Raw genomic sequence first — 24,756 nt, 5'->3', positions numbered from 1 at the left:
GGCGTGCTTTACCTATATTGCCACTAAAATGTATATTTTAGAAAAATCTATGAATCAATACAAAATAAAATATACAAATGTTTATTTATTAAAAAAAACACATTTATTTTACTAATTTTATTCATCATATAATTTCAGCGGAAACTGTATTTTTATTATTTATTAGACATGCACAAACAAAAAGCTCCTTTCTGTCCAAACATAAAGGACTTTAGGAACAAATATAGAAATATGAATATTGATGTAAATTTACATGCACGGTGGCACAGTGGTTAGCACTATTGCCTCACAGCAAGAAGGCCTCCGGTTCAAGTCCTTTGCTGGGGGACTTGAACCAGAACATCAATGGTGGACCTTTCTGTGTAGAGTTTGCATGTTCTCCCCGTGCATGGGTGGGTTTTCTCTGGGGTGTCCGGCTTCTTCCCACTGTCCAAAAACATGCTTCATAGGTCAATCCCTAGGTGTGAGTGTGAGAGTGAATGGGTGTGTGATTGTGGCCCTGCGACAGACTGGGGACCTGTTCAGGGTGTCCCCTGGCTTCGCCCACCAGTGGCCGGGATAGGCTCCAGCAGCCCCATGACCCCTAAAGGGATAAAACGGAAGAAGATGAATGAATGTACAAAATATAAATTAACTGTGATATGTCTTTGAATATAAATTAGAATTGAGTGAGAATGCCCTTGGGTGTGTTAAGAAGATGTAATGGAACCAAATGAGTATTTCTATGACAAATGTGTGTTGAATGTTTCCATTTATGTTTCTATATGTGTAGTTATACGTGGATGTATGGGTATCTGAAACTGGATGTGGACTTATTAGAGAAAGGGAACAGGACTATAACAGATAGAGGGTGCACTGGGCGTGGTGGTAAATTTGGTCTAGGGCAGGGGTCTGCAACCTTCAACACCAAAAGAGCCCTTTGGTCCAGTTTCCCACTGACCAAAACCCAGCGAGAACTGCAGAGTCGCACTTAAACTTTTAAAAAAATACACTTTATTTATGTTTACATGTGGCCATTACTGTTTTTTTAAATGAAGCTTTTAAGTATTTAAAATACCGGAATTATAAAAGTATTATATTTCACTATATAACAACTTCAATTTGTTTACTTTTACAGCAGTTCTTTTCAAAATAAAAGACACCCTGTGTCAAATAAGGAGGTGACTTAATTGAATTAAAAATGCCAGAAAAACAATTCATACATGGCATTTGCTATCATTGTCACTGCATTACGTGCTACACTGGATTAGAATATGTACTTAATTAATTAAAATTCATTCAAATTGTTACCTTTTTTTCTTAAAGCTGAAGTCAACAATGGAGCTGCATGTGGCTTTTACTTCTTCTCACTCCCTTTCAGATAATTCTTGTTTTATCCTAACTTTCTTTTTGAAGTCAATGATCATCATCATCAATTTCTCTCATCAAACACTTCAGAAAAGTGAGAAATAAAGAAAACGCAAAAGGACGTTTTTTTTCTCATAAATTCAACAAATATTTTGTTGTGCCTTAGATAACTGCTGAATCAGCTGATTTTTGGTGTAAAAGGGGGTTATAGAAGAAGAAGAAGAAAAACAGAAACAAAAAAGAATCCAGACAAACTGTTGGAAACTATTTTTTCCCCCTTAAAACTGCAGCATCAAACATGGAGGTGTCTCAGCACCTGATGATGGTTTGACGGCTCCAGCCTGCAGGCCCGGCATGGCCTAGCTCGGACGGATCTGGGCTCAGTGGGTTGGGTTTCTTAATTGGGATGTTTGGGCGTCCGGCTGCGGGGAAGACGGAGCAGCCAGGAGAGTCAGGGCCTGCGCGTGAAGGGGGCGCGCATGCAGCCAGGTCGCCGCCGCCTCCAGACCCCTCCTTGGCTCGCGGGCTCATTCGGCTGCTGCTGTTGTTGTTGTGTGAGCGGGGGTCTGACAGACTGCCTCTCCCAACTACACACCCCGATCCGAGTTCCTCTCGACCCAAGCCTCCATCCGCCATTTTCAGCAGATTGAAGGCAGGTAGCGCACAAAAATCACAAGCCCCCGGTCAAATCACGCAGGTAAGTGCGGGATCTTCCAGCCAAAAACAACCAAAAAGAGAAGCCACCTTACGACAGGAAACAATGAGGGAGACTGCACACAAACACCTTACTCCGTCCGGACGGCAGATTTCAGGGAGCGGAGGGGCTCGCAGACAGGGGTGGGGGGTAACAATGAGGTGCATCCTCCAGGCGCTGCGCTGATTTCATCCTCCTGGTTTTGGGTCAACTTTTCTTTGGCAAACGGACGCTTTGGATCCTCTTTTACGCGCACAGCCCCGCAAAGGAAAGCTCCATTATGCGTCCATGGAACTTCATCTGCGGGGACTGACGGGCTTTTCACTCAAGCAACAGTCAGTGCGGCTCGGAAGCAAGAAGCGAAATGTGCGCAGACGGAAAGTCTCAAGTTTCTCGACCAAATTCGTATTTGTTACAAACAAAACGTCTGACTGTACGGTCTGAAAAAACCGCTGATGGGCTGAGGATGTCGCATAGTTTTTTTTTTTGCATTTAAATTGTATTCAGGCAGCATCACTTCCTCGGATTAGACTCACTGGGATGTAAATGTTTGTTTAAAAGCCATTTCTGAAGATACTAATTAAGAATTAAAGCTGTGACGTGGAAACCCGTCAGCCCACTATAGCCTATTGTTGACCTCAACAAACTGATGGAGGGATTTGATAGATAAACGTTTGGATCACTGCATCTATTCATTCATTCATAACTTCAGTGGGTTGAGGGTAGACACAACGTCTAGTATAATTTCTACAAGTTAACCTCTGAAAACCATTAGCTGATCAATCATAAGAAAATGTTTTATAGAAGGTCAACTTTTTCTTTTAGAAATTATTTAAACTCTTAGTAAAAAAAGAAAAAAGTATTACACCTGAAGTTTATTTTATAAGGTAGACCTATACTTGAGGATAGGTATAGTATACCAGATGTAGTCTACATGTGCTGTAGGAAGTATACTTGGGGTCTATTCAGACTGGACACTTTTGGTTCGCTTAAAGTGAACCAGAGTTTGTTTCCCCAAATAATCCAGAACAAACTTTCAGTCTGGGGCTTTATAGGATATAAACGGAGTAGAACTCCTTTCAGTTTGGTCAGATGAATCCAGGCTCATTAAACCAGCTTTTAACGTGATACAGATGGCTTCTCAGACTGTTTTCTGACCATTGAAATGTCCTAAACACTTATCAGTGTGCCTTCTTAGCCGTCTCCTCCTCAGTAACTGCCTTGCCTTTATGCCTTCACCGAACCAAAGCAGCGAGGAAAAAGTGTTGTACCTGACGTTGATACAGAATTTCAACAAAATATATAGTTTGGATAAATGAACCATTCTAACAAGGATTGCAAAGCATAGCACTTCCATTATTCTGTCTCTTGTTGCTTTGGCCTGACTTCGTAATACCATGCATCCACTTCCAAACCAATAGATCCATGTACGTCTTCGTTTTCCTTGTCTGAGCTGGCATCTGGCTCAAAACTGCACGACTGGACAATTCCAGTATTGCTCACCATTTTGTTGCACTGATTGGGTTTGTGAGGGGCTGAAAGTTAGCGGGAGATGAGGTAAACTGATAGAAGCTGGAAATGGGGGCAGGCCTACTCCACACAAACAGTTTCGCCCTCAACTCAGATGCAAATTTCTAATGATACTGCCGCTCCATAGAAACTATGTCGTAGAAAACAACACAGATTTTTTTTATTTAGGCTAAAAACAGCATAATCATTAATCAAAACATCATAGATCAAAACATTATGAGAGGTACTTTAAGTTTCACCATTGTTCAGTTTAAACCAACCTTACAGCCTTAACAGAATTATTGATTTAAATCAATAATTGTGTAAAATTTGTAATTTCTTGATTGTATTCAATGAATGTTGGAATGGAAATTTGATTGTTTAATTATTCAGTTGGATCATAACGTTGTAAATTGAAAGGACTCAGTTTTCCATCACTTTAGATCCTTCTGCTGGATGCAGAGCTTGTTTTTTGGTGATGCTGGTAGTTTCACAAACTGCGTCCCTCAGAGGCGTCTCTGTCCCTTTTCTAAACAAAAGAAAAAAGGGTTTTCTCTCCTATTCATGGCCAAAGAAAGGAAGTTTGAAACTGCTCTGCGACTTCATCAAAAAGCTCTTTGACTGCAGTTACATGTTTAGCCCTTGTGCTATCTTGTGGGGTCATCCAGACCCACTAGACAGTGCACTGAACCTTTTTTCTTCAATGATTTGTGATCTTCACTGGTGTCCATGGATTACATGAAATCCTCTCCACCTTTATCCACCTAGGAAGAACACGTCAATGTAAGGGTGGGGTCATCTGGACCCTACAAGACAGCACAAGGGTTGGCCGTCATCCACATCATGCTGCTTCACATGTGTGATGTTTGTGTGTGTGTCACAGTGAGCCATGGCTGCTTCTGGGGCAGTGGTGGAGTCTCTGGAGGAAATTCCAGCTCATGTTTGGAAAGGTTTGCCTGCCAGTCTGAATCTGGGACCTTCGGCTATAAATCAAAATCGCATTGGTGAGTTTTTGATAAAAAAGCACCTCACACTCTTTTCTGGGTTTGCTCCCTTCCTGCAGTGACTGACTGCTGGTCCCGGATGACTGGAAACAAATTAGAATAATAAGTTGTAAAAAAAGACAGTATTTTAAGTTTGCAGTTATTTGGAAAAACAAGAACAGATTTAGTTAATTATTGCGACACTTCAGATTCGCTTTTACTTCTTCAAATCCATCCCTCTACGTGAACATCTGGACTATCTCCATCAGCAATTCTGACTCCTTCTAAACACCGACTTGTCCTTCTAAGTACACAATACTACACTTAAGATGTGTGAGATTTCATCAAATTCATTCTAAAGCAATGCAAACTGCATTTCCTGCAAAAGCGTGTGCATGGATGAAGGTTTTTAGTTTTTTTAGAGGGATAAAATAATAATTTAAATGTTTCTCATTTAACAATGGAAACACAGCCAAAAATGTCAATGAAAGCAAATGGAGCTGGTAACGGCTGGTCTAGCAGAAATAACTAAAGAAGATTTGAAACTGTTGTGAAAAAATAATTTAACATGAAAACGATTTAAAACTCTTCAGTGATATTTTTTGTTTTTTCATAGAGAGTAAAAATGAAAGAGCTCAGTATCTCCGGAATTGTTCAGGGTCAATGATCCCTCTAGCTAAAAATCTGCAAAAGCTCTCCAAGAATCCGATGTATAAAGTAGGGATGCAAAGGATACAGATACTTATTGAAAATTGGAGTTGGTCATGAGAGTAACAGCAGAAAACCACAAATTCTATCAAGGTACTGTTGGTAAAAAGGTATATAATCAATCAGGAAGTAAATAATCTGTTTTCTGACAAACGTCAGTTTCTCTTCCTGCTGTGTCGCTACTGTCTTTGACTTTTTTTATACATGTGATGCAAACAAAGACAACCAGTCACAAGCTCACTTCTACAGAGTCGGGTCGATTACAGTTAGCTAAAGGGGAACCCCAGTGAGGGATGTGTGTTGATAATCCCGTTTATTCACAGCACCTCAAACAATACCTGAATATTTAAAATGAGGCACTTTTTAACCACAAGGAAACAAAACAGTCTTAAAGACCCAAATGGCAGTTCTTTTAGGTTAACGCTGTTATTATTTTTATTTTTATTTTATTTTTGTTGCTTAAAAAAGAAGGTACTAGTGAAAAAAGTTTCTCTGTTAAAGGGCATTTTCATTTATAGGGTTAAATGCGAGAAGAACAATATACATCCGTAGATTGTATCCATCTAGGTAAAAGAAAGGGACTGTATCGTAACACCACAAAGCTGGTTGAATCTTTTACGTATTGATTCATGAACCATGTATCAAGATTCATATCAAATCCTCTGAGAGGGAGCAATACACAACCCTATTGTAAAGCAGTTTGCCTTCTTTTAACACAACACTCTCCTAAAAACTAGTAATAAATATATAAAATAAGCTAAACTAAAAGAACAAGCAGAAATGTTCTAAAGCAGGGCTGCCCAATGGTCCTCATGAGCCTCAGCCCTGCCTGTTTTCCAGCTCTCTCTGGTCTGCTTGATGCCGACTACCTAAATCAGGTGTGTTCAGTCAATCAGGATGTGGAATGTCTTGACTCGGCTAATCAGCAGCAAGATGGTCAGGGAGCACAGAGTTGTGGCTCTTGAAGGCCAAGGTGGCCAGCCCTGCTCTACTGGAACAGGACGGATTGTTTTTACCAGAGTGTTGAAAAAGATGAAGGCTTTAGAAACAGGTCAAAGGGGATGGGGGGGGGGGCTAAAACACTTTTAACTCTCCTTTTTTTTGTTTTTTTTAGGTGTCTGGGCAACACAAGGTATTCCTAAGGGCAAGCGGTTTGGTCCTTTTGTTGGAGAGAAGAAAAAGAGGTCCCAGGTCACCAGCAATGTGTACATGTGGGAGGTATGTTAGATACTGAAAACCCTCGACCTCCTTATGTTACTGCATCAACTGTGTTAGATAGTTCTGTAGACGCAGAGTAAGGAAATGTCTCACTGGTTTCAGCATTGTCGCTGTCAGCATGAAAGTAAAATCCCCAAAAAGGTAGAAAAGCTGACGACAGCAGTAAAATGTAGACGAATAGACATTTAGATTTTCTGTGACGTATGAAAGCAAAGCAACAATGTTTGTGTTAAAAAAAGAACTACAAAATGAATGAGGAAGACATTTCCAGCTATTTTGAGTTGAACTTTGACAGTCTTTTTTTAAACTTCTCTTACAATTTAATCTCTATTCAGACGTTGACACGTGTGAGGAGTAAAAGGTTTTAATATTCTAGTCCTATCGACGCCTCAGGCCCTAAGACAAGAATCCTGCAAAAGGAAAAAAAAAATCCTCAACACTTTCTTAATAAAGAGTGACCACTAAAATGAAGATGTTTGAAAGTATTTTGTTGGAACATCTTTTGATCTGTTGCTAAATTGTTTTTATTGGTCTTTTTAATTTGGATTTATGATGTTTTTAGCCAAAACCTAAAAATCTGTCTTCTAGCACCGTTTCTGCAGAGCGGCAGAAGTTCATTAGAAATTTGGCAGGACTGTTGGTGCGAAACAAGCCCGCCCCGTCGTCCTGTCACTCATCTGTTCCCACGCTCTCCTGCTAGCTTCTAGCCTCACAACCCCCCCCCCCCCCCCAACCCAACAATATTGGAGCTAGGCCTGCACAATATACTGCAAATTTATCGTTATCGCGAAATCAAGCTGTGCAATATGCATACCGCAAAAGACGGCAAAAATCTCAATAAATGATTACCTTAAATGTGCTAAAACAAACTCATGGCAGCTTGAAATATTGAACAAATGAAATAAATCCCTTTATGCATTTAACCAATCAGAAGGACCCGTTTACGTTTTTGATCAATCAGATGAGCCCTTTTATGTTTGATGTTTGCCTCCTACGTCGGACAAGGGTCATTTGGAGTATAATTTGTTGCAGTTGCAGTGAAATGGAAATGAAATGATCTTTTTTTTTTTTTGCTATTTGTTCATATACCGCAATTTATATCGTTATCGCAATATTAATTACCAATATCGCATATCACGAGTTTTCCTCATATCGTGCAGCCCTAATTGGAGCTATCCAGCCGTACACTTTTGAGCCAGATGCCAGCTCAGACGAGGACTAAAAGACATACATGGACGTGTGTAAAGTAGATTTTCTTTATTCAAACCGTTGTAAATCAAGAGCAGACAAAAAAGGCTGTTGGAAAAAGCTTGTAGTTGTTCCGTTAAATCTTCAGTCGGCGGGCCACTAGCTCCCTGCTCTGCTCCATTCTGATGCATCCTCTTCCAGACAAATAGAGCTACGTGAGCGTTCAGTTTCCATGTCTGAGCTGGAATCTGGCTCAAAACTGTACGACTGGATAGCTCTGATGTTGCTCACCATTTTTGTTCCACCAGTAACATTAAGTTGGGGTTGTGAGCAGTTGTGAGCTACTGGGAGAGAGTAAAAACAATGGAATGATGGAAAATGTTGAAAGGCTTACACCGCAGCAACAGTCCCGCCCACAACTCAGAAGTGAATTTCTAATGAACTCCTGCAAACTATGTCCTGGAAAATGACACAGGATTTTTTATTTTGCCTAAAACTGGCACAATCATCATTAAAAGACCACTGGGAACGCTTTTACCATAGATCAAACTCTAGTTGGATTTCTTTCTAAGAGAGAAATTCCCAAGAGTTTGAGGTTTCTGTTACAAGAGAGTCCAAAACGTTTGTTTCCGAGGGGAAAATGAACCACTTAATGCATAAATGCCCCTTTTGTGCTGCAGGTTTATTTCCCGTCTCGAGGATGGATGTGCATCGATGCCACAGATCCAATGAAGGGGAACTGGCTGCGATATGTGAACTGGGCTCGCTCCAGTAAAGAGCAGAATCTTTTTCCACTTGAGATCAACAGAGCCATTTACTACAAAGTTTTAAAGGTCAGTGACATGCATGTACATGATTATCGGGGGTTTGTTTTGAAAAGTGGACATTAAGATCCAAGGATGCAAAGAGCTATTCTATATATACAACTAAAACAATTGTAACATAAGCAAGCAAACATTTATGAATATGAGGCTGTGCTAGTTTCTCCATTATGAAAGCCAGTTTCAGAGACATTTAAAAAATGAAAAAAAAAACAAAACAATTACTTTATTAATGAAATAGAATTTGCTTTTAATTCTTTGTTTTTTTACTGTTTGAACAGTCCAGTTATCCTTCCATATTTTTTTAGCTTCTAAATTATGTAATATTTATAATAATCATTTAACATTTATTTAATACACGATTTTAAATTCTCGACGTAAATCATTTTACAAATAAATAAAATAATCTGAATTGATGTTCCCTTAGTGATTGACACAGTTGAACTGATGTTTGTTAATGTTGTTTTTTTATTTGTTTTTATATTTATTTTCAATAAAATGCAGTCAAATATTAGAAGAAAGTTGTGAAAAATGGTAATTTTTTTTCTTTGTTTTTAAAAGGTGTAAAAGTCATGACATTAATGCTTAATTCTAGAGCAGCTCTGAGGAAAAAATTTTAATTCATTTATTCATAATTAATTTTAAACATTTTAATTCCGTACGGTTAAATCCAGTGGAAGAAAACAAATTTGGTGCATAAATCTAAAAAAGGAGGAGGACAAGCGTCTACTCAGACCTCTGTAGTTTGATGCCGAAGACCACTGAAGTCCGGTTCTCGTCCATCAGGATCAGTTTCTTCAGGGTCCGATTAGACATGCAGTTGGATGAGGACCATCAAAAGAACCTTGTACATCTGAAGCTAATATGGGAAATTAAAGGTATTTCCTTAAAGGCCCACTGCAAGAAAAGGGTGTTTTTGGTGTTAAACATGTTCTTGGAGCATTTTTCTTACGATGGAGGACATATATTAAAGAATTTAAGATTAAAACTGCGTTTCGGAGTTTTCCTTTATTCCAATTGTGATGATCGGGAGCATTATTCTACTCAGAGAAAAAAAAGATCAAAACAAAAATTCCTATTTTGATGGTGGTCAAAGTTTGGACCTCGTGTTAGGTATTTTTGGTTCTTTGGCTGAAATTGCATCATTGAGACATTATTTTGTGGCATCTACCAGTCCCTTAAATGTGTCTGAAGTGTGAAGTGTCATAAGCAGAAATCACACTTTTCATAGAAAGTTTTGAATAGGCTTAAAATGTTTTAAATATCAAGTTATATCACTTGGATGACTCAGTGATGTTCACATTGATATTAAATGTATATGTGGGAAAATGTAGGCCGTACAGGCTTTCATAGGATGTCCTAATTTTGTCACATGACTGTATATGTCCTCCATCATCAGAAAAATGCAGGAGAACATGTTAAAAAAACAAATGTCATTGGAGTGGGTCTTTGACTGGGTTTTCTGTACCAACCAAACATGTTTGGAAATGATTTGCTTGTTGTAAATATAAAAAAAATGTAATTTTCTTATTTCTGTCATCTGGCAGTTTCAAGATTTGCACTTTAATTTTCTTGTCCAGATTTAAAAAGTTTTGGATTCTAAGTCAAATTTTTTTTTAAATAGGCTTGCTTGAGTAGTTAAAATAAGCACTGGATAAATGTTTGGATCAGTACTATGACTCTGTAATACTACTCTGCAGTTTTTAGATACTGTAGGCGCCTCTGGCCATCCTGGGGAGACTAAACAGGAGCAGGAGAAACGTTGTGAAATGATCATCAAAGACAGATCAGATGCACAGTGGCCCAAATCTTCCCTTTGCCTCCCAGCAAGCGCGGCTGTGATTGGTGCTCCACCTCATCTCTCATTGTTGCAGCCTATCCGGCCCGGAGAGGAGCTGCTGGTGTGGTACACCGTGGAAGACAACCCTGAGATAACAGCTGCTCTGGAGGAAGAAAGAGCCAACAGTCTGAACAGGAAAAACTCGCACAGGGCGAAGCAAGGTGAGGCCTCACTCCAAACATCTCTGCGCGCGAGCTCCGGCTTCAGCTCCGACTGTCCCGCCGCCTCCTCGCGGCTCCAACCCCGCTTTTTTCACCGCACTCCAGTCGAAAATTGAAGTGGGGAGCTAGCTGGCTACAATTGAAGGAAGGCTAGTGAAAGCTAAAAGTGTGGCGCTTTTTCTTTACTTTCATTCCCGACCTAACTCGTCCCTGCTACCGGATTTAGCCGTGAATAGCCATCAAAGAGCCCTCGGGTTGTACTGAAATAGACCCTTGACGCCTTCGATGACTATCGGAGCCGTTTTTGAAGTATCCTTTCCTCATCTGGATCCGACGTTGTTGAGGATGTGACCTTCCTTGAGTTCATCCATCGGCGAGCTTCTTTAGTTGATGTTGGCCTAGCAGGTTAGCTAACTTAGCAATCGTTTCGTTTCCCCTCTACAGCACCACCGGGGCACAAGTTATGCTACAAAATGATCAAATAGGACAATATCGCGGGTCAGAAACGACGTTTTGTGTCGTTTTTGTGCCGTAATAACAAGTTCATGGAGTTGTCAGTTTGGGTAGGAGATGCTAGCATCAGGCTAAACGGCTAAGTCTAGGCGCACGGGTGGAGGAGCAGATGGCCAGCTAGTTAGATTAAAATATTAGACAAAAATGATCGGATACGTTTGTAATACAGGGGCAGAATTTGGAATAGTTTGCCATAAAGTTCTGTAGTGATGTAATGCAGTTGTTATAAGTTCCTAAAACATCAAAACATAAGCTAAAAGAGGCTCAAAAAGAATCTAACAAATGTGACAATTCAACGTTTTAATTGGTTTATCGATTGTATCCGTTTACATAATAGTCTTTTTCTATCAAATGATTCCTTTTGTGAGCCAGAAATGATGTAAGTCGTTGGTATGAATAAAGTTTTCAGTTTTGAACTTACACAAATGACAGTTATAAGGATAAAAACTCAAATCATGGCACATCAAATGATTCCAAATGTATCAGGCTAGTGGGGATAACAGGATGCTGACTGTCACACACATGTCATTTAGATTCTGGAACCGTGTTAACAAATACTCAGGCCTTGACAAACCCGTCATTGTGTTGCATAAAATGTAACATTTCATATAGATAATTAGCATCAGAAAAAGGAAAACAAAAATCTTCCTTGTTGATGTTTTCCCCAAGTTTGCATGAAAAGGCATAATTCAATTGCGATGAGGAAGTAATTAAAGATCACAATTTTTAGGTTGTCGCAAACGTATTTGGAGTTACAAAGCATTTTTTTTTTTTTTTTTTTGCTTCTGTGTGTTTTGGCTGGTGCTATGGGTTCAAACATGCTCGGGAAATGGGAACTAAACGTTAGAAAAGCAGGAGTATCGTTTAGAGATTTCAATCGAGAGCTGTAAAAGATGCTCTAAGAGGATGTCATTAACATTCTCATGAAAGTTTAATGTTAAAGAAATAGTTTTTATGCTCCAATTTGTTTTTATAAATAACATGCTAATATAACTCATCGGAAAACATGAGACATGTTTGTAATTATACTTGTGCAGCACTTTGGATGTCTGGCAGATGTTAAAGCGCTATATAAATAAAGATTGATTGATTGATTGATGTTTAAAGTAAGCTTTGATACTCTATCCATGCTTCTGTTTAGATAATTCAAAAGCAAATATGGTAAATAATTAGCAGAAAAGTGACTGACTTGCATTTATAGATCTAGCCAGCTCCCTTCAGATGACTGACCTGCAGCATGTGTTTCCCTGGGATGAATTGGGTTTAGAGGCCGACTCAAGTGACCTTGTTATGTGTTTAAGGGTCAAAGAGGAACAGGAAGGTTGACCTGAACCCAGAGACGTGAAAAATGTTCATTTTAGACACACCCTGAATCTCTGTCATGTTTAGCTATTATCTAAAACCACAACATGCATTAAAATTTGTGTCTTTAAATCAATGCAGAGCTAATTCAGAAGAAAGGATGTAGTTTGAAGACATTAGGGTTTCATTGTTATTTTTTTTTAAATAGTGTTCGTGAAAGTTAAGGCTTCCTTAGACAAGTGTTGAGGAAGTAGGACAGTAGATAATATGAATCGTTGTAGATGCCTGGGCGCTTTGGTTTGTGTAAAGTAAACAATTATATATAGTTTTGCTCTGCGTTTTACCTGGCTTTGTGGCTTAGTTACAAAACGCGTGACTTCACTTTTTTCCTGCGTTCTGTGGAAGTCATAAACTCTTTGTCATCCACAGAAAACCTGTTACAACTGTTCATGGAGGAAGTGCTGTTTGATATGGAGTCACTGTATAGAACAGTTATGAGAAACTTGTGACGTATCAGGTTCATGTTAGAGGTCCATCAGTAATGGGAATTAACGTTGCCCTAAAGCAGTTTGAGTCGTCATCAATGGCGCTTTCAGCTACAAGATGCTGAGGAAATGTAGCCTTAACAACCAGTGGCTTTTCAAAGAGAGGTATCAACTGTGGCTACTGAAAGACCCTGAAACACATTTTGTTCCAGAAACATGCAAAATGCAGACTTTGCACCAAGTCCTTTAACATTAGCAGCATGACAAAGCGGGGCTGGTGGTTCACATGAAAGGGAGGAACAGCGACAGGAACCAGTCAGAGAATTTTAAACTGGTAATGATGGCGTTACGATGGAAGCATATTGCATTCAATTAAAAAACAAGGTGATCTTCGTTCTAAAGGTTTCGTGTGTTAAAAAAGAAACACCTGCAGGTGTTCTTCTATCAAACATTTTCTGGGATTTTTGTTCTAATATTTTTCAAGAAATGCAGGAGCAAAGAACTCCAAACAGGCTGAACTCTAACTTCATTTGCTCATGAAAACTATAAGATGAGCCGCAGTGAAAAGTAGAAAAGCCACAAGAGCTGCGGTTACATGTGCAAAATATCTTTTTATTGGACCAAAGATCAGATTAGAAATTACCCGTGTACATGGGCCCAGAAAAACTTTTTCCGATTATGACAAACGTTTACATACGCCACACTTTCGGTCCGAATAAATCATTTGGACAAGCGCAGAACTCTCTTAAATACTGGAAGAAGAAATTAGTTCCGTTGTAAACAAACAGAGCTGCCACATGGAGCGAGATGATCTCCTAAACGTGCTTTTATTATGGTTATGATTATTATGAAGCGCCTGCTCGCTCATCATTGACAGTGCCTACCTGCCGCTGCAGCTTTACATCAAGGGAAAATAACTCATTTTCTGCATCCCCACAGACAAAAATCAACAGCTGATACTGGTCAATCGATCTACATCCAACGCTTTACTCTGTAATGTTTGTGAATATAGTAAGTAAGAAGAACAAAACAGACAGGCGATTTTGTGACGAGCACATAAACAAAATGCATCATATCTATGACACAGACACATTCTGGCTTTTTAACTTTTCCCTGCAGCTCATCTAATAGTTTTCACGAGCAGATGAGTTTAGTAAGTTTGTAGTTCCTTGCTTTTGTAATTTACTGATTCTTTAGTGTCGGGACAAAACATTTCCCACATAAAGTATTTTGTTATGGAGACAAATTCTTCATTTAAAATTGATTGACTTACTCTGTGTTAGATCTAAATGAATTGTGAATACTGGTGTCATGTTTTAGCCTAGATAATTACTTAAAAAAAAAAAAGATATGTTTGCTCAAATGTATGACTAGGGATAAGGCACCTTATGTTATTTCTCTTGTCCTCTTCGTCGCAATAGTCACTAGCATTGAAAAACATGAAGTCTTCAAAATTGTGAAAACGCTTGTATCAGATCAAAGATGAGGGTTAAAAATGTATAAAACAATAAATATCATAAAAATCAAAACTCCCCCCCCCCCCCCCCCCAAAAGTATGAAGAGTGGAAAGAACAGATTCTGTTTTTGTGGTTAACCGTGACACTGTGCCCCCTGCTGGTTCATCACCGCAGTGATCAAAAATCCCACAATGTTGCAGCTCTAGATATTAGTGATCAACATTGCGATGACGAATAACTTGCGATACATAGACAAAAAGCAAAAAAAGACAAAATAATTCCATTTCATTGTAAAAGTTTAATTTAAATAAGAGTAAAAAAAACCTTAAATAATTTTCCAAATGACCCTCATCTAATTAGGAGGGCAGCATCTAACATAAAAGCTCCTCCTGATTGGTCAACATGAAGGGCTCTATCTGATTGGTCAAATGCATAAAGGGATTTATTCGAATTATTATTACTTCAAACTGCCATAAGATTCTTTTAGCACATTTAAGCTTTACCATTTATTGCGATTTTCGCCAACTTTTGCGATGAGGATGTTGCACAGCTTGAAATCGCAATAACAATAAATTTGCAATTTATTGTGCAGGCCTAAAACCTTCATATAAGAATAAGCCCAGTATTATAGAATTTAAACAAAGATCTACTCCCAGTCAGAAATGCTGTCGTTTTGGAGAACTGAATGCATTCTGTACAGGAGCTGCAGCACGGAGGAAGGAGATTGATCGATAATGTCAACAGCCAATGAAGAGTCTGCTGTTAAAAAAAAAAAAAAACATAAAACACAAAATTGCACTGAAGGAGATCAGTGAAACTGCAAAAAGTGAACCGCGAAATAGTGAGGGACCACTTTATAACACTTGTACTTGGCTAATTCAAAACGTAGTAAATTATTTAACGCTACATGATTCTTTAAACTATTAGTGGTTTGTGCCCAAACATGTGTTTGGATACATTTATCCAAACACATTTCTATCCAAAATTTCTATCTATCCAAACACAACGTTTATTGTTAAAAAAGTAGAATTTCTTCTTGATTCATGAGGAACTAGTTTTGTGGGGAAACGGCTAGAATGGATTCCCTGTTCGTGTTGTTGTTGCTTTTTCATGGACGCAACTGTTGTAAATGTTTTGCCTAACAGTGTTTTGTGGTTGTGTGTGTTTGCCAGCAGCCAGAAGAAAAGTTCTGGAAAAAGCCAGACAGGCTGGTTCAGGTGGATTTAAAACGACAAGCGGAACCGAGGCCACTATCAAGGAGATGTGGGACGGAGGAGAAGGTAAGCCTTTGAACGTTCTCGTGTGTTAGGTTTTCCTTTTCAATGAAACATGCAGCATGCAGAAGTTAACTCTGACTCATTTACAGGTGTGAAGGAGGATGACAGGACATCCGAGACCTCTCGGGGGCCAGAAGTCCACCCCCCGGAGAGCACTGACAATAAAGGAGCGCAGAATGTCTCAGAAACATTAATGGAGACTGGAACCTGGGAGGAAGAAGATGAGGAGGAGGAGGAGGAGGATGAAGACGAGGAGGAGGAAGATGGTGACGACAGTCAGGAAACGGCACACCAAACCTCTCAACAGTTAAATGCAGCTGATTACACGCAAAGCAAACAATCTGGCCCGTCATGTGACGGAGGAAGCCTCGCAGTTTCACAGGTGAAGTTGAAAAGCTCCTCGGTTGCTGCACATGATCCCGATTTTGAGCCCGGTGGTGAGCTGGAGAGCGATGCACACGGAGAGTCGTACCCCTGTCCTCACTGCGAGCGCCGCTTCTCCACCAGACAGGGCCTTGAGCGTCACGCGCACATTCATGGCATCAGTTACCAGCAAGCCCAAGTCTTCAGGTGCCAATACTGCAATAAGTCTTTCGGTTCACAAGTGGGGCGACGGCGGCACGAGAGAAGGCATGAAGGCGGCTCCAAGAAAAGGCCGGGTTCCCTGGCTGGAGCTTCTTCCAGCTTAATCAGCCCTGTAGCTCAAACTGACTCGAGTCCTGACTGCACGAGCCCAGCGACGCACTATATAGCTATTGGGTTCTCAGGAGGACATGTGCAGAAGCCAGAGCTGCAGAGAAAGGAGTTGGGAGCAGGTGCTGAACGACCTTTGACTTTGGAAGAAAACGGCGAGTCAAAGGAGCTGCATCCCTGCAAGTACTGTAATAAAGCCTTTGGCACGCACACAAACATGCGCAGACACCAGCGCAGGATCCATGAAAGGCACTTGCTACCCAAAGGGGTTCGCAGGAAAGGTATGCTGTTTCAAGAGGCGTCGATGCAGCAGCGGCCTGGCGAGTCTCCAAGCACCAGCCCTCCTCCTGTCTACGTGCCCAGCGCGGACACAGAGGATGAGGCGGACAGAGACGATTACACAGTCGACATATCCAAAAATATATCCGAAAATCTGAGCTTCTACATTGACGGAAAGATTGTGTCCACCGGTGCAGTAAGCAACTGTGAGGTGATAGAGGTGGACTCGCGCTCTGCAGCTTTGTTTGGTTTGGACACCGTTATTATCAGCCCAAACCAGCTCAGCCAGGCGCTCAAAGTGGAGGCCAGAGCGACTTCTGCTAAACAGATCTCCAGCAGCGGGCAGCCAGCAGCAAAAAGGAGAACATCCACACCTCCTCTGGTTACTGGTCTCAAAGTGGAAACAGAAACGACGCCATCATCCTCATCTACATCCTCTAAATTGTTAGTGGGAGGAATATTCCAACAAAGCACTGATTCAGCAGCTTTTCAACGGGAGAAAACAGTCTACCTTTCGCCGAAACTAAAACAGCTGCTTCAGACACAAGACTTCCAGAAATCCACCATCACCCTCATCACAGACAGCCACAGGCTGACCTCGCCGCTGGCGGTCTCTCCGCTGCAGGGGGCGTCGGGGAAATTCAAGAGAAGAACCACATCTCCTCCATCATCTCCACAGCTCAGTCCTGCTGGTAAAACCGAAAGCTGTAAAGGAGATGCATTGAGTGCACACACCCTCAAGGTGCCAAAGTTAGAAAGTCACAGTGTGCCTCCACCTGAGGACGTCCAGGATCAAGATGAAGATGCACTGAGCCCCTCTGGAAATGTAACACACAGCCAGTCTTCCTCAGGCAGTGGAGGGAATTCCTGTAACCAGCAGCCCTTGGATTTGTCCAATTCTGTCGGCAGGCAAACTGATATTGTAAACAAAGTGCTCGGAGATTCTGCTCTGGATTTAAGTTTACATTGTAAGAGCATTGTGGAACCTGAAATAAAGGGAAACTCGGCACCTCAGTCTTTAACAAAGAAGAGGAAGCCCAACACCAGTATGCTTGAAAAGGTGTTGATGAACGAGTACGCCAGTCTGACTCTGCCCGCCGAGGACGGCCCCTTTGCTCTGGCAGGCCTGAGTCGACTGAGTTCTTGTTCTCCAAATGTTACATCAGAGTCTGCCCACCCATCTCCACCATCTTTGACCCCAGTTACCATCAACCCATCGTCTCCGGGCGCCAGCAGTGCAACATCTCCGACACCCCCTCCCCCCGTTCTTCCCACCATACCGTCCCCACCGGCTATGCCGAGCTCTCCGCGGTCCCAGCCGTCTGACTCGCCTGCACACAGACCTCTACCCGTTCTCTCCCCGAAAATGTCTCCAAGAGTCGATGGACAAAAACTCCAGTCAGACTCTGAGAATTTCCTAGACGACAAAGATGAAGATGAGAACCGTATCCCCGATTTATTAGACTCTTTAAACAGTTCACTTGAAGCCCCCCCTCGTCCTTCTGCGGGTCCACGTTCTCCTGAACCTACGGCTGAAGATCTGTCCTCTCTAGAAAAGGTTTCTCACCTCGCAAGTTGCAGCTCTAAGCTAAATGGCGGCACTGCAGACACGGAGGCGTCTTTGAAATCTGACTCAGATGCTGCTCTTCCACTGTCATCTCCTTCATCTCCTCCTGTGGCACAGGAGTCTTCGCTGTCCTCCGTTTCTCAGTCCCTCTGTCTGATCAAGGTAAAAGAGGAGCCTCAGTCCTGTGAAGACTACTCTCCTGTTAAAAGCGATTCTCTTCAGGATGGCGTTGATTCATCTCCACTGCCTCATCCTGCTAAAACCTCAGAGGCAGAGGAAATCAACTCTGTGTACTGCAAAATTTTTCTGTGTAATGTCTGCGAGGAGCCGTTTAATTCCATCAAAGAGCTGAGCGCTCACATTACAGAACACGCCGCCGACTGGCCCTTCAAGTGTGAATTTTGCGTGCAGCTGTTTGAGGATGCTCCTGCGCTGCTAGCTCACCGCACCACACTACACGGGGTGGGCAAGATCTTCGTGTGCTCCGCCTGTTCCAAAGAGTTCGCCTTCCTCTGTAACCTCCAGCAGCACCAACAGGATCTGCACCCAAACGAGGCCTGTTCACACAGCACCGTGGAGAACGGAAAACTCAGGCCGCACAATTACACGGACCCATCCAGAGCCAAAGAGGAGAGCAGCCCCTCCACGCCATCGCAAGAGACGGCGGACGAAAACGCTCCTCAAACAGACTCTGATTCACCGCAGCAAGAGCCGAGCGTGAACGGAGATCACGCCGAGGACTCAAACGAGGAACTCTACACTACAATAAAGATCATGGCCTCTGAAGGAGGAAAGCCTAGAGGTCCAGATGTTCGCCTCGGCATTAACCAACACTACCCCAGCTATAAGCCCCCCCCCTTTCCCTATCACAGCCGCTCCCATGCCGGTTCGGTGGCTTCTGCTACAAACTTCACTACACACAACATACCCCAGACCTTCAGCACTGCCATCCGCTGCACCAAATGTGGCTGCAGCTTCGACAACATGCCCGAACTGCACAAGCATATCCTCGCCTGCGCCAGTGCCAGCGACAAGAAGCGTTATACTCCCAAGAAAAATCCCATTCCCCTCAAGCAAATAGTAAAGAGTCCAAATGGAGTGGTGTCCCCCGTTGTGGTGGCGGGACAGAGTGCTTTCCGCAGGATGGGTCAGCCAAAGAGGCTCAACTTTAACCAGGATGCAGTCAAAACAAAAATGAACGCCCTCAGTAAAAAGAGAAACCAGCTGGTGCAGAAAGCCATCTCGCAGAGAAATAAAACGGCCGCCACCGCCGCAAAGAAGAGTTTTGTCAAAACAGAAGCGGAGCTCGCCTCCAGCGTGTGCCCCCACTGCAGTCGGGAGTTCACCTACACTGCGAGTCTTACCAAGCACATGGCCGTCAGCTGTCCCATGAAACCTGCTGTCGCTAAAAGGGGCAAGAAAGGGCTGGCAGAGGTGAAGAAGGAGGTCATTTCCGTGCTGGATAAAAACACGAGCAAGAAAAAACCTGTAGACCCCGAGGCTCAAACAGAGGTTGAAGCTAAGCCTTTGGTTAAAACCAGGACCCGTAGCTCAGGTGGAACCAATACCGAATCCTTTCAGGGGAGCAAAAGGAAAGCCGCTGCTGCGGTGGGCCGGCTAAAAAGGACGGCTTTATCTCCGGTGCCAGTGTCTCCTAACAAAAGGAACAAGAAAAGTCAGACTAAAACACTACCTCCCACCATTCCAGCCCTAGACCCTCCCGCTGATGGGGCGCCACGGCCAGCCGTCAGAACGTCACGCCCAGCAATCGGGAAGAAGCCAGCAGCCATGAAATTAGCAGAAACTACACAACAGCTAAAGAAGGAGGAGAGGTTCTCCTTACGAATGAGGGAGCGAATGGGAGGTCCAGTCACCAGGAGTTCACAAATGGCTAACACTCTTCCTCCAGCAGAGGTGAAAAGTGAGGAAGCATCACTTGAGGAGCCAAAAGACTCTCAGGTAAAAGACCCCTTTACTGGCGCTCCATATGTTTCCATATGTGGAAAGTTTCAGATGTGCCATGGTCGTAATTGGTTGGCTAATAAACAAAAATTGTGCACCAAAAGTCCCTCCTTCAAGGACCCACAGTTTGTTAGTTCCTGTATCAAATCCCTCGACGATTTAACATTTAAAAAAGTACAGACATTTAAATGTCTGTACTTTTTTGTATTAGCATTATGGAGTTGTATTTTTTAACTAACTATGCCAAATTACAAGAAACTATAAGGCGCATTAAGCAAGACAAGAATCAGAGATAAGTCCTTCAGACTGTAACTGCGTCTGCAGTTATACTAGAACTGCTTTGAAACACACCACACATTAGGCTACTTTCACACTGCCAAGTATCCACTGTCAATAACAAATGCATGTAGACGCGCATCTCCTGCTTCTGTGTTGAAAACTCTTGTTCAGACGGAAGTTTTCACAATGGTTTTCAGTGGGGCTGTCAAAAAAAATCGTCTGTGCTATTTTGGTATCATCAATTCGTCTTTCTTTTTTTTTCCCTCTCATTTTAAATGATGAATGACAATAACCAATAGCCGCAAGGTCATTGTTATTGCAAAGCGCAACAGGAACGTTTGGAGGCAGTATAGCAGCGTGTGGTGCGTTCAAGAACGCGCATCCAGCTGGTGTTGGATACACTGGACCAGCACCAGACACGCAGGTAGTTACAGGAAGAAGATTCTTCTTCTTTTGTAGATTTACTGTTTATTAGCGCTCGTCCGCCATCTACTATAGGAAGCGGCTCGGTGCTCAAAGTCAAAGCGGCACAAATCCTCAGTTTTGTTTTCATAGCTCTGTTCCTATAAATGAATAAATTCGAGTCCACGCCATTGACTGTAGACGGGGGAGGAGCCGGTGCACACCAGAGATGGCAGCAACACTTCCACAGAGCATCCTTAACGTGTTTCTAAAAGGAATGAGACCACTGCTGGTTGAAGAGGATGGATTTGAAGACATGCTTGGGGGGGCTGCACCTTGGCTAGCACCTAACATTACGTTCACACTGCAGGGCTTAATGCTCAATTTCGATTTTTTTGAAAAAATTCGATTTTTTTTTTTTTTTTTTTTTTTTTTTCTGCAAGGCCGTTCACATTTCCAATTAAATGTGAATTTTTGTGATCTCCTGTGTGACCGTAAAATGACCCAGAAGTGACCCGCATGCGCAGTAGAGTACTCAACGGGGAACATCGTCACTCATTGTTTGCGGAAGTTGCTAACGTTTGCAATGGATGTCAACAACGGTGTTGTCAACAGTGGAGCTCTTTTTGCATTAATAAATTTATTTTCACGAAGGAGCCAGCTCAATTACAATCTTCTCATTTTAAGAAGGCATTGGAGCCGGGATTGTCTGTAGCCACTGTTTTGGAATGGGGATGTGTGTGTGCTGGGGCTGCGCGACCGTGTGTATAAGAGAAAGGAGAGCGGGTGTAGCGCAGAATGGAGTTAGAGGGGGCAGCAAAAGAAATTCGCTGGAATTTTTTTCAAAAACCGCCCGGTAGCGATAAGAGCCCTCGAGTTTGGCCTGAATAAGGCTGTCACCCTAAATATTAATGCAATCGGAGACCTAGCTTCCCTTGCACTGACTGGTCTCTGCAGCATCGTCCGCCATGGTTGATGTTTATGTTCTCGTTCCCGCCTACTTCAACGCAGAATTATGACGTTTGTAGCATATCAATGACGTACGGGTCGGATTCATGTGGCCTGGCCGTTCAGACGGAGGTCGCATTTCAAAAGATCGGATACGTATCGGATCCAAGACCACATACCTGGGTCACATTTGAAAAGATCGGATACAGGTCGCATAGAGGCAAAAAAAAAAATCGTAATTGGGTCGTTTTAGGCTGCAGTGTGAACGTAGCCTAAGTCACTTTTGCAAACAGATGGAGGAAAAATGATTGTAAAATTTTACTGTTCACTAATTGCAATAAAGTAAAACCCATGCTTATAAAAACTATTTTTGCTTAATATTTCTATAGGACGTTTAGACAATGATGAGGAACCCTGTACCTCGCTAGCCAATTATGTCTTTTTTTTTTTTGTGCTAGCATATAGCTGACCTGGAAGCTTAAACGTTTTATCTTTTTATAAGGTGAAATTGAAATTCATGAACCATACGTAAAGTTTCCATTTTTGTGAACGGATCATACACGCCATATTTGCACCGCTTTAACATTTCGCACCCTGACCCCTTTCCAACTGTGGGTGGCGGAAACAGAAAACAGTAGAAAACAAGAAGCTCCTCCTTCTCCAGTGGGAACACCATAGGCTAATCATATGTTCAAGAACACACATCATAGGCCCGGTGTGAACGTAGTTCTAGGCACGTTAGAAGCGTAAGCCGCTTTGGGTTATTCACAATACATATAACTCCCTACCTTTTTTGCAACATGTTAAAAAGAAAACAGTCTGATACAGCTACATGTTAGCCGTGTTAGCATATTCACAAAACATCCAACAGAAGATTTAGACAGAGCGCCGTGTACCTCTAGAAATGATGTCGACATCAGTAAACACAACCAGAGTCAATCCATGTATAAAAGGCATTTCGAACTATAAGGAGAACTGTTTTTTTGTCGTTGTTTTTTAAGTGCACCTAATAGTTCTCAAAGTTTGTGGGGAATTTCTGAAGTATTTAATATCCCCAAAACATCCAGAAAATCATTTATCTGCAGTTGAAGAGGCTGTTTGACTTAAACCTGAACCTGGAAGCCTAACACAAGTGTATTTGTGTAAATGCCTCTGAATGTCAAACTGCCATTGTGAGTTAGTCAACTAAAATTGTCGTCCCATCACTGAAGCGCCGTGTTGCTAACTGCTGTGTTGTGTTGCAGGACGTGTTGATGAAGTAAAGCCATGGTGACAGTGTTGAGCTATTCCTGGAGTACAGTGTTCACCTACCAGACAAACCTCTGGACTCACCAAAGCACTGAGGATGACCTTTTCTTGGTTTTTTTTCTTATTGGTTTTTTTTTTGCAGCTTCTCCCAACCCAAATACGTCTGCCTATCTGAACTGCCTTTGCTGGACTCATGGAGGGAACTCGTCTCTTCTGTCTTCTATCTTATGAACTAAACTGAGCCTCAATTTCTGCCAGACTTGCAAAAAAACAAAAAAAAAAATAAAGAAGAAAACTGTAGATGACGATGAATTAATATATACATGTCATTACTTGACAGAAAACAGTAAGATTAGGGCTCTGTAATTTTAGAAAGCTGATGTATTGCAAATGGCAATCATGTATCAGTGTGAAGTTAATTTGTTAAATCTTCATCCTATGTTCCTCCTTTTGGTTGGTTAGATTTTCTCGACTCTTAATGCATGTGTTAAAAAAAAAAAGAGAACGTTTAAACTCCGCCCACATCTTTTCCCCTCTGGGCAACATATTTCAGTTAATAAAAGATTGAAAAACTATGTATGTTTGGATGAAAACTTTTTATAGTCATTGTAAAATATCTTATTGGCTTTTTTTTGTTTTGTTTGATGAAAAAAGAGGTTGAACGGCCATTTTTTTAAAAGTTATTCTTTAGGAGGTTCAGTCTGACGTGTTCACGGGGCTTAAATCTCATGTTTTACCTGACTTTTTGTTTAATCAGCAGATGTTTCATACCGTAAAATCATGCTGGAATTGACCTTTAAACAAAGTGACACCTGCCTGTTTTCGGAGGTTTTTCAGCAGCCGTGTGTTCTTACAGCACTTTAAAACAAACTGCCAAAACGTTCAACTGGATTGGTCCGACTGGTGTAATTAGGAACAGTGGTGGTTTGCCCCAATCACGGAGTCATTTGAACTACTTTTACAGTTTTTTTTTTTTTTTTTTGGGAATTGACCAGACAGAATCTCTCCTGTTTTTGTTTTTTGTTTTAAAGCCATCGTAAGTGAACATTTGCAGAGTTGTTTTTTTTTGTCATTTCCTGTCCAAAGCCATGCCACACTACCTAACAGCTGTTCAAAGGACTGCTGGGTAAAACCGACGACAGATTTAAGCTTTTTAATGTCCAGTGGGAGCGCAGAGACGCAGGCGGTGCGCGATCCTTGTAGCGTTATTGGTGAATTCAACAATTCTTTGATTTGAAAGACTTTGTCTGAACGAGAAGTCTTCGTTTTGCCTTTTTAGCATCAAAATCTTGTGTTTAAAGACGAACAAAGAGGAGAATCAGGAATGACCTCAAGGTAAACATTGCTGTAATTGAAAAAAAAATTAAAAGTTTTTTTTTTTTCAATTTGTGTGAAGTTTGTGTTGTTTTTGTTCTTTTGTGAGGTGCCAAAATAAAACCAGAAAAAAATCTCTCCAAATAAAATACTTGCATTTGAAAGCATTTAAAATGCTGAAGTCTAAATGAATGAAGCAGTGAAATGAATTCATCTGATTAAACTCTTGGTTAGATCTGTAATTATGAGTACAGCAAGAACACAAGCATGTGTATTCACGCTCTTAACCCTTGTGTTATCTTAGATGACCCCACCCTTACATTGACGTGTTCTCCCTAACATGATAAAGGTGGAAAGATTTTGTGTAATCCATGGACACCAGTGAAGATCACTAATCATTGAAGAAAAAAGGTTCAGAGCACTGTCTAGTGGGTCTACATGACCCAACTCCCAATGTTAAAGGGCCTAGGATAGCACAAGGGTTAAAAGATCTGTGCCCAGATTTATGTCCAGAGTTGTATAACATATCCTTTGATGATTTGAGGCCCTCTGAAAATCATG

The 24,756-nt window shown here is 41.6% G+C and overlaps 1 protein-coding gene across 5 annotated transcripts; it reads left to right on the top strand.

The window, feature by feature from the left end:
* Nucleotides 1-1,641: 1,641 nt before the first annotated feature.
* prdm2b (PR domain containing 2, with ZNF domain b) lies at nt 1,642-24,266 on the top strand. 5 transcript variants are annotated; one of them, XM_020703132.3, is made up of 8 exons: nt 1,642-2,044; nt 4,434-4,554; nt 6,356-6,459; nt 8,328-8,480; nt 10,343-10,469; nt 15,402-15,506; nt 15,593-20,001; nt 22,878-24,266. In XM_020703132.3, exons 2-8 carry the CDS (start codon nt 4,440-4,442, stop codon nt 22,893-22,895), a joined length of 5,031 nt encoding a protein of 1,676 aa, XP_020558791.1. In that variant the 5' UTR covers nt 1,642-2,044; nt 4,434-4,439; the 3' UTR covers nt 22,896-24,266. The 5 variants fall into 5 exon arrangements, with proteins under 5 accessions (XP_020558791.1, XP_011473104.1, XP_078803179.1 ...); XM_011474802.4 differs by having other exon boundaries at nt 15,399-15,506; XM_078947053.1 differs by having other exon boundaries at nt 1,751-1,999.
* Nucleotides 24,267-24,756: the final 490 nt, after the last annotated feature.

This window comes from Oryzias latipes, chromosome 5 (assembly GCF_053564925.1).
Source record: "Oryzias latipes strain Hd-rR chromosome 5, Olatipes_Hd-rR_3.1".
NCBI lineage: Eukaryota > Metazoa > Chordata > Actinopteri > Beloniformes > Adrianichthyidae > Oryzias > Oryzias latipes.
The sequence above is the reverse complement of the archived record's forward strand: the minus strand, read 5'-3'. Positions and strand labels throughout refer to the sequence as shown.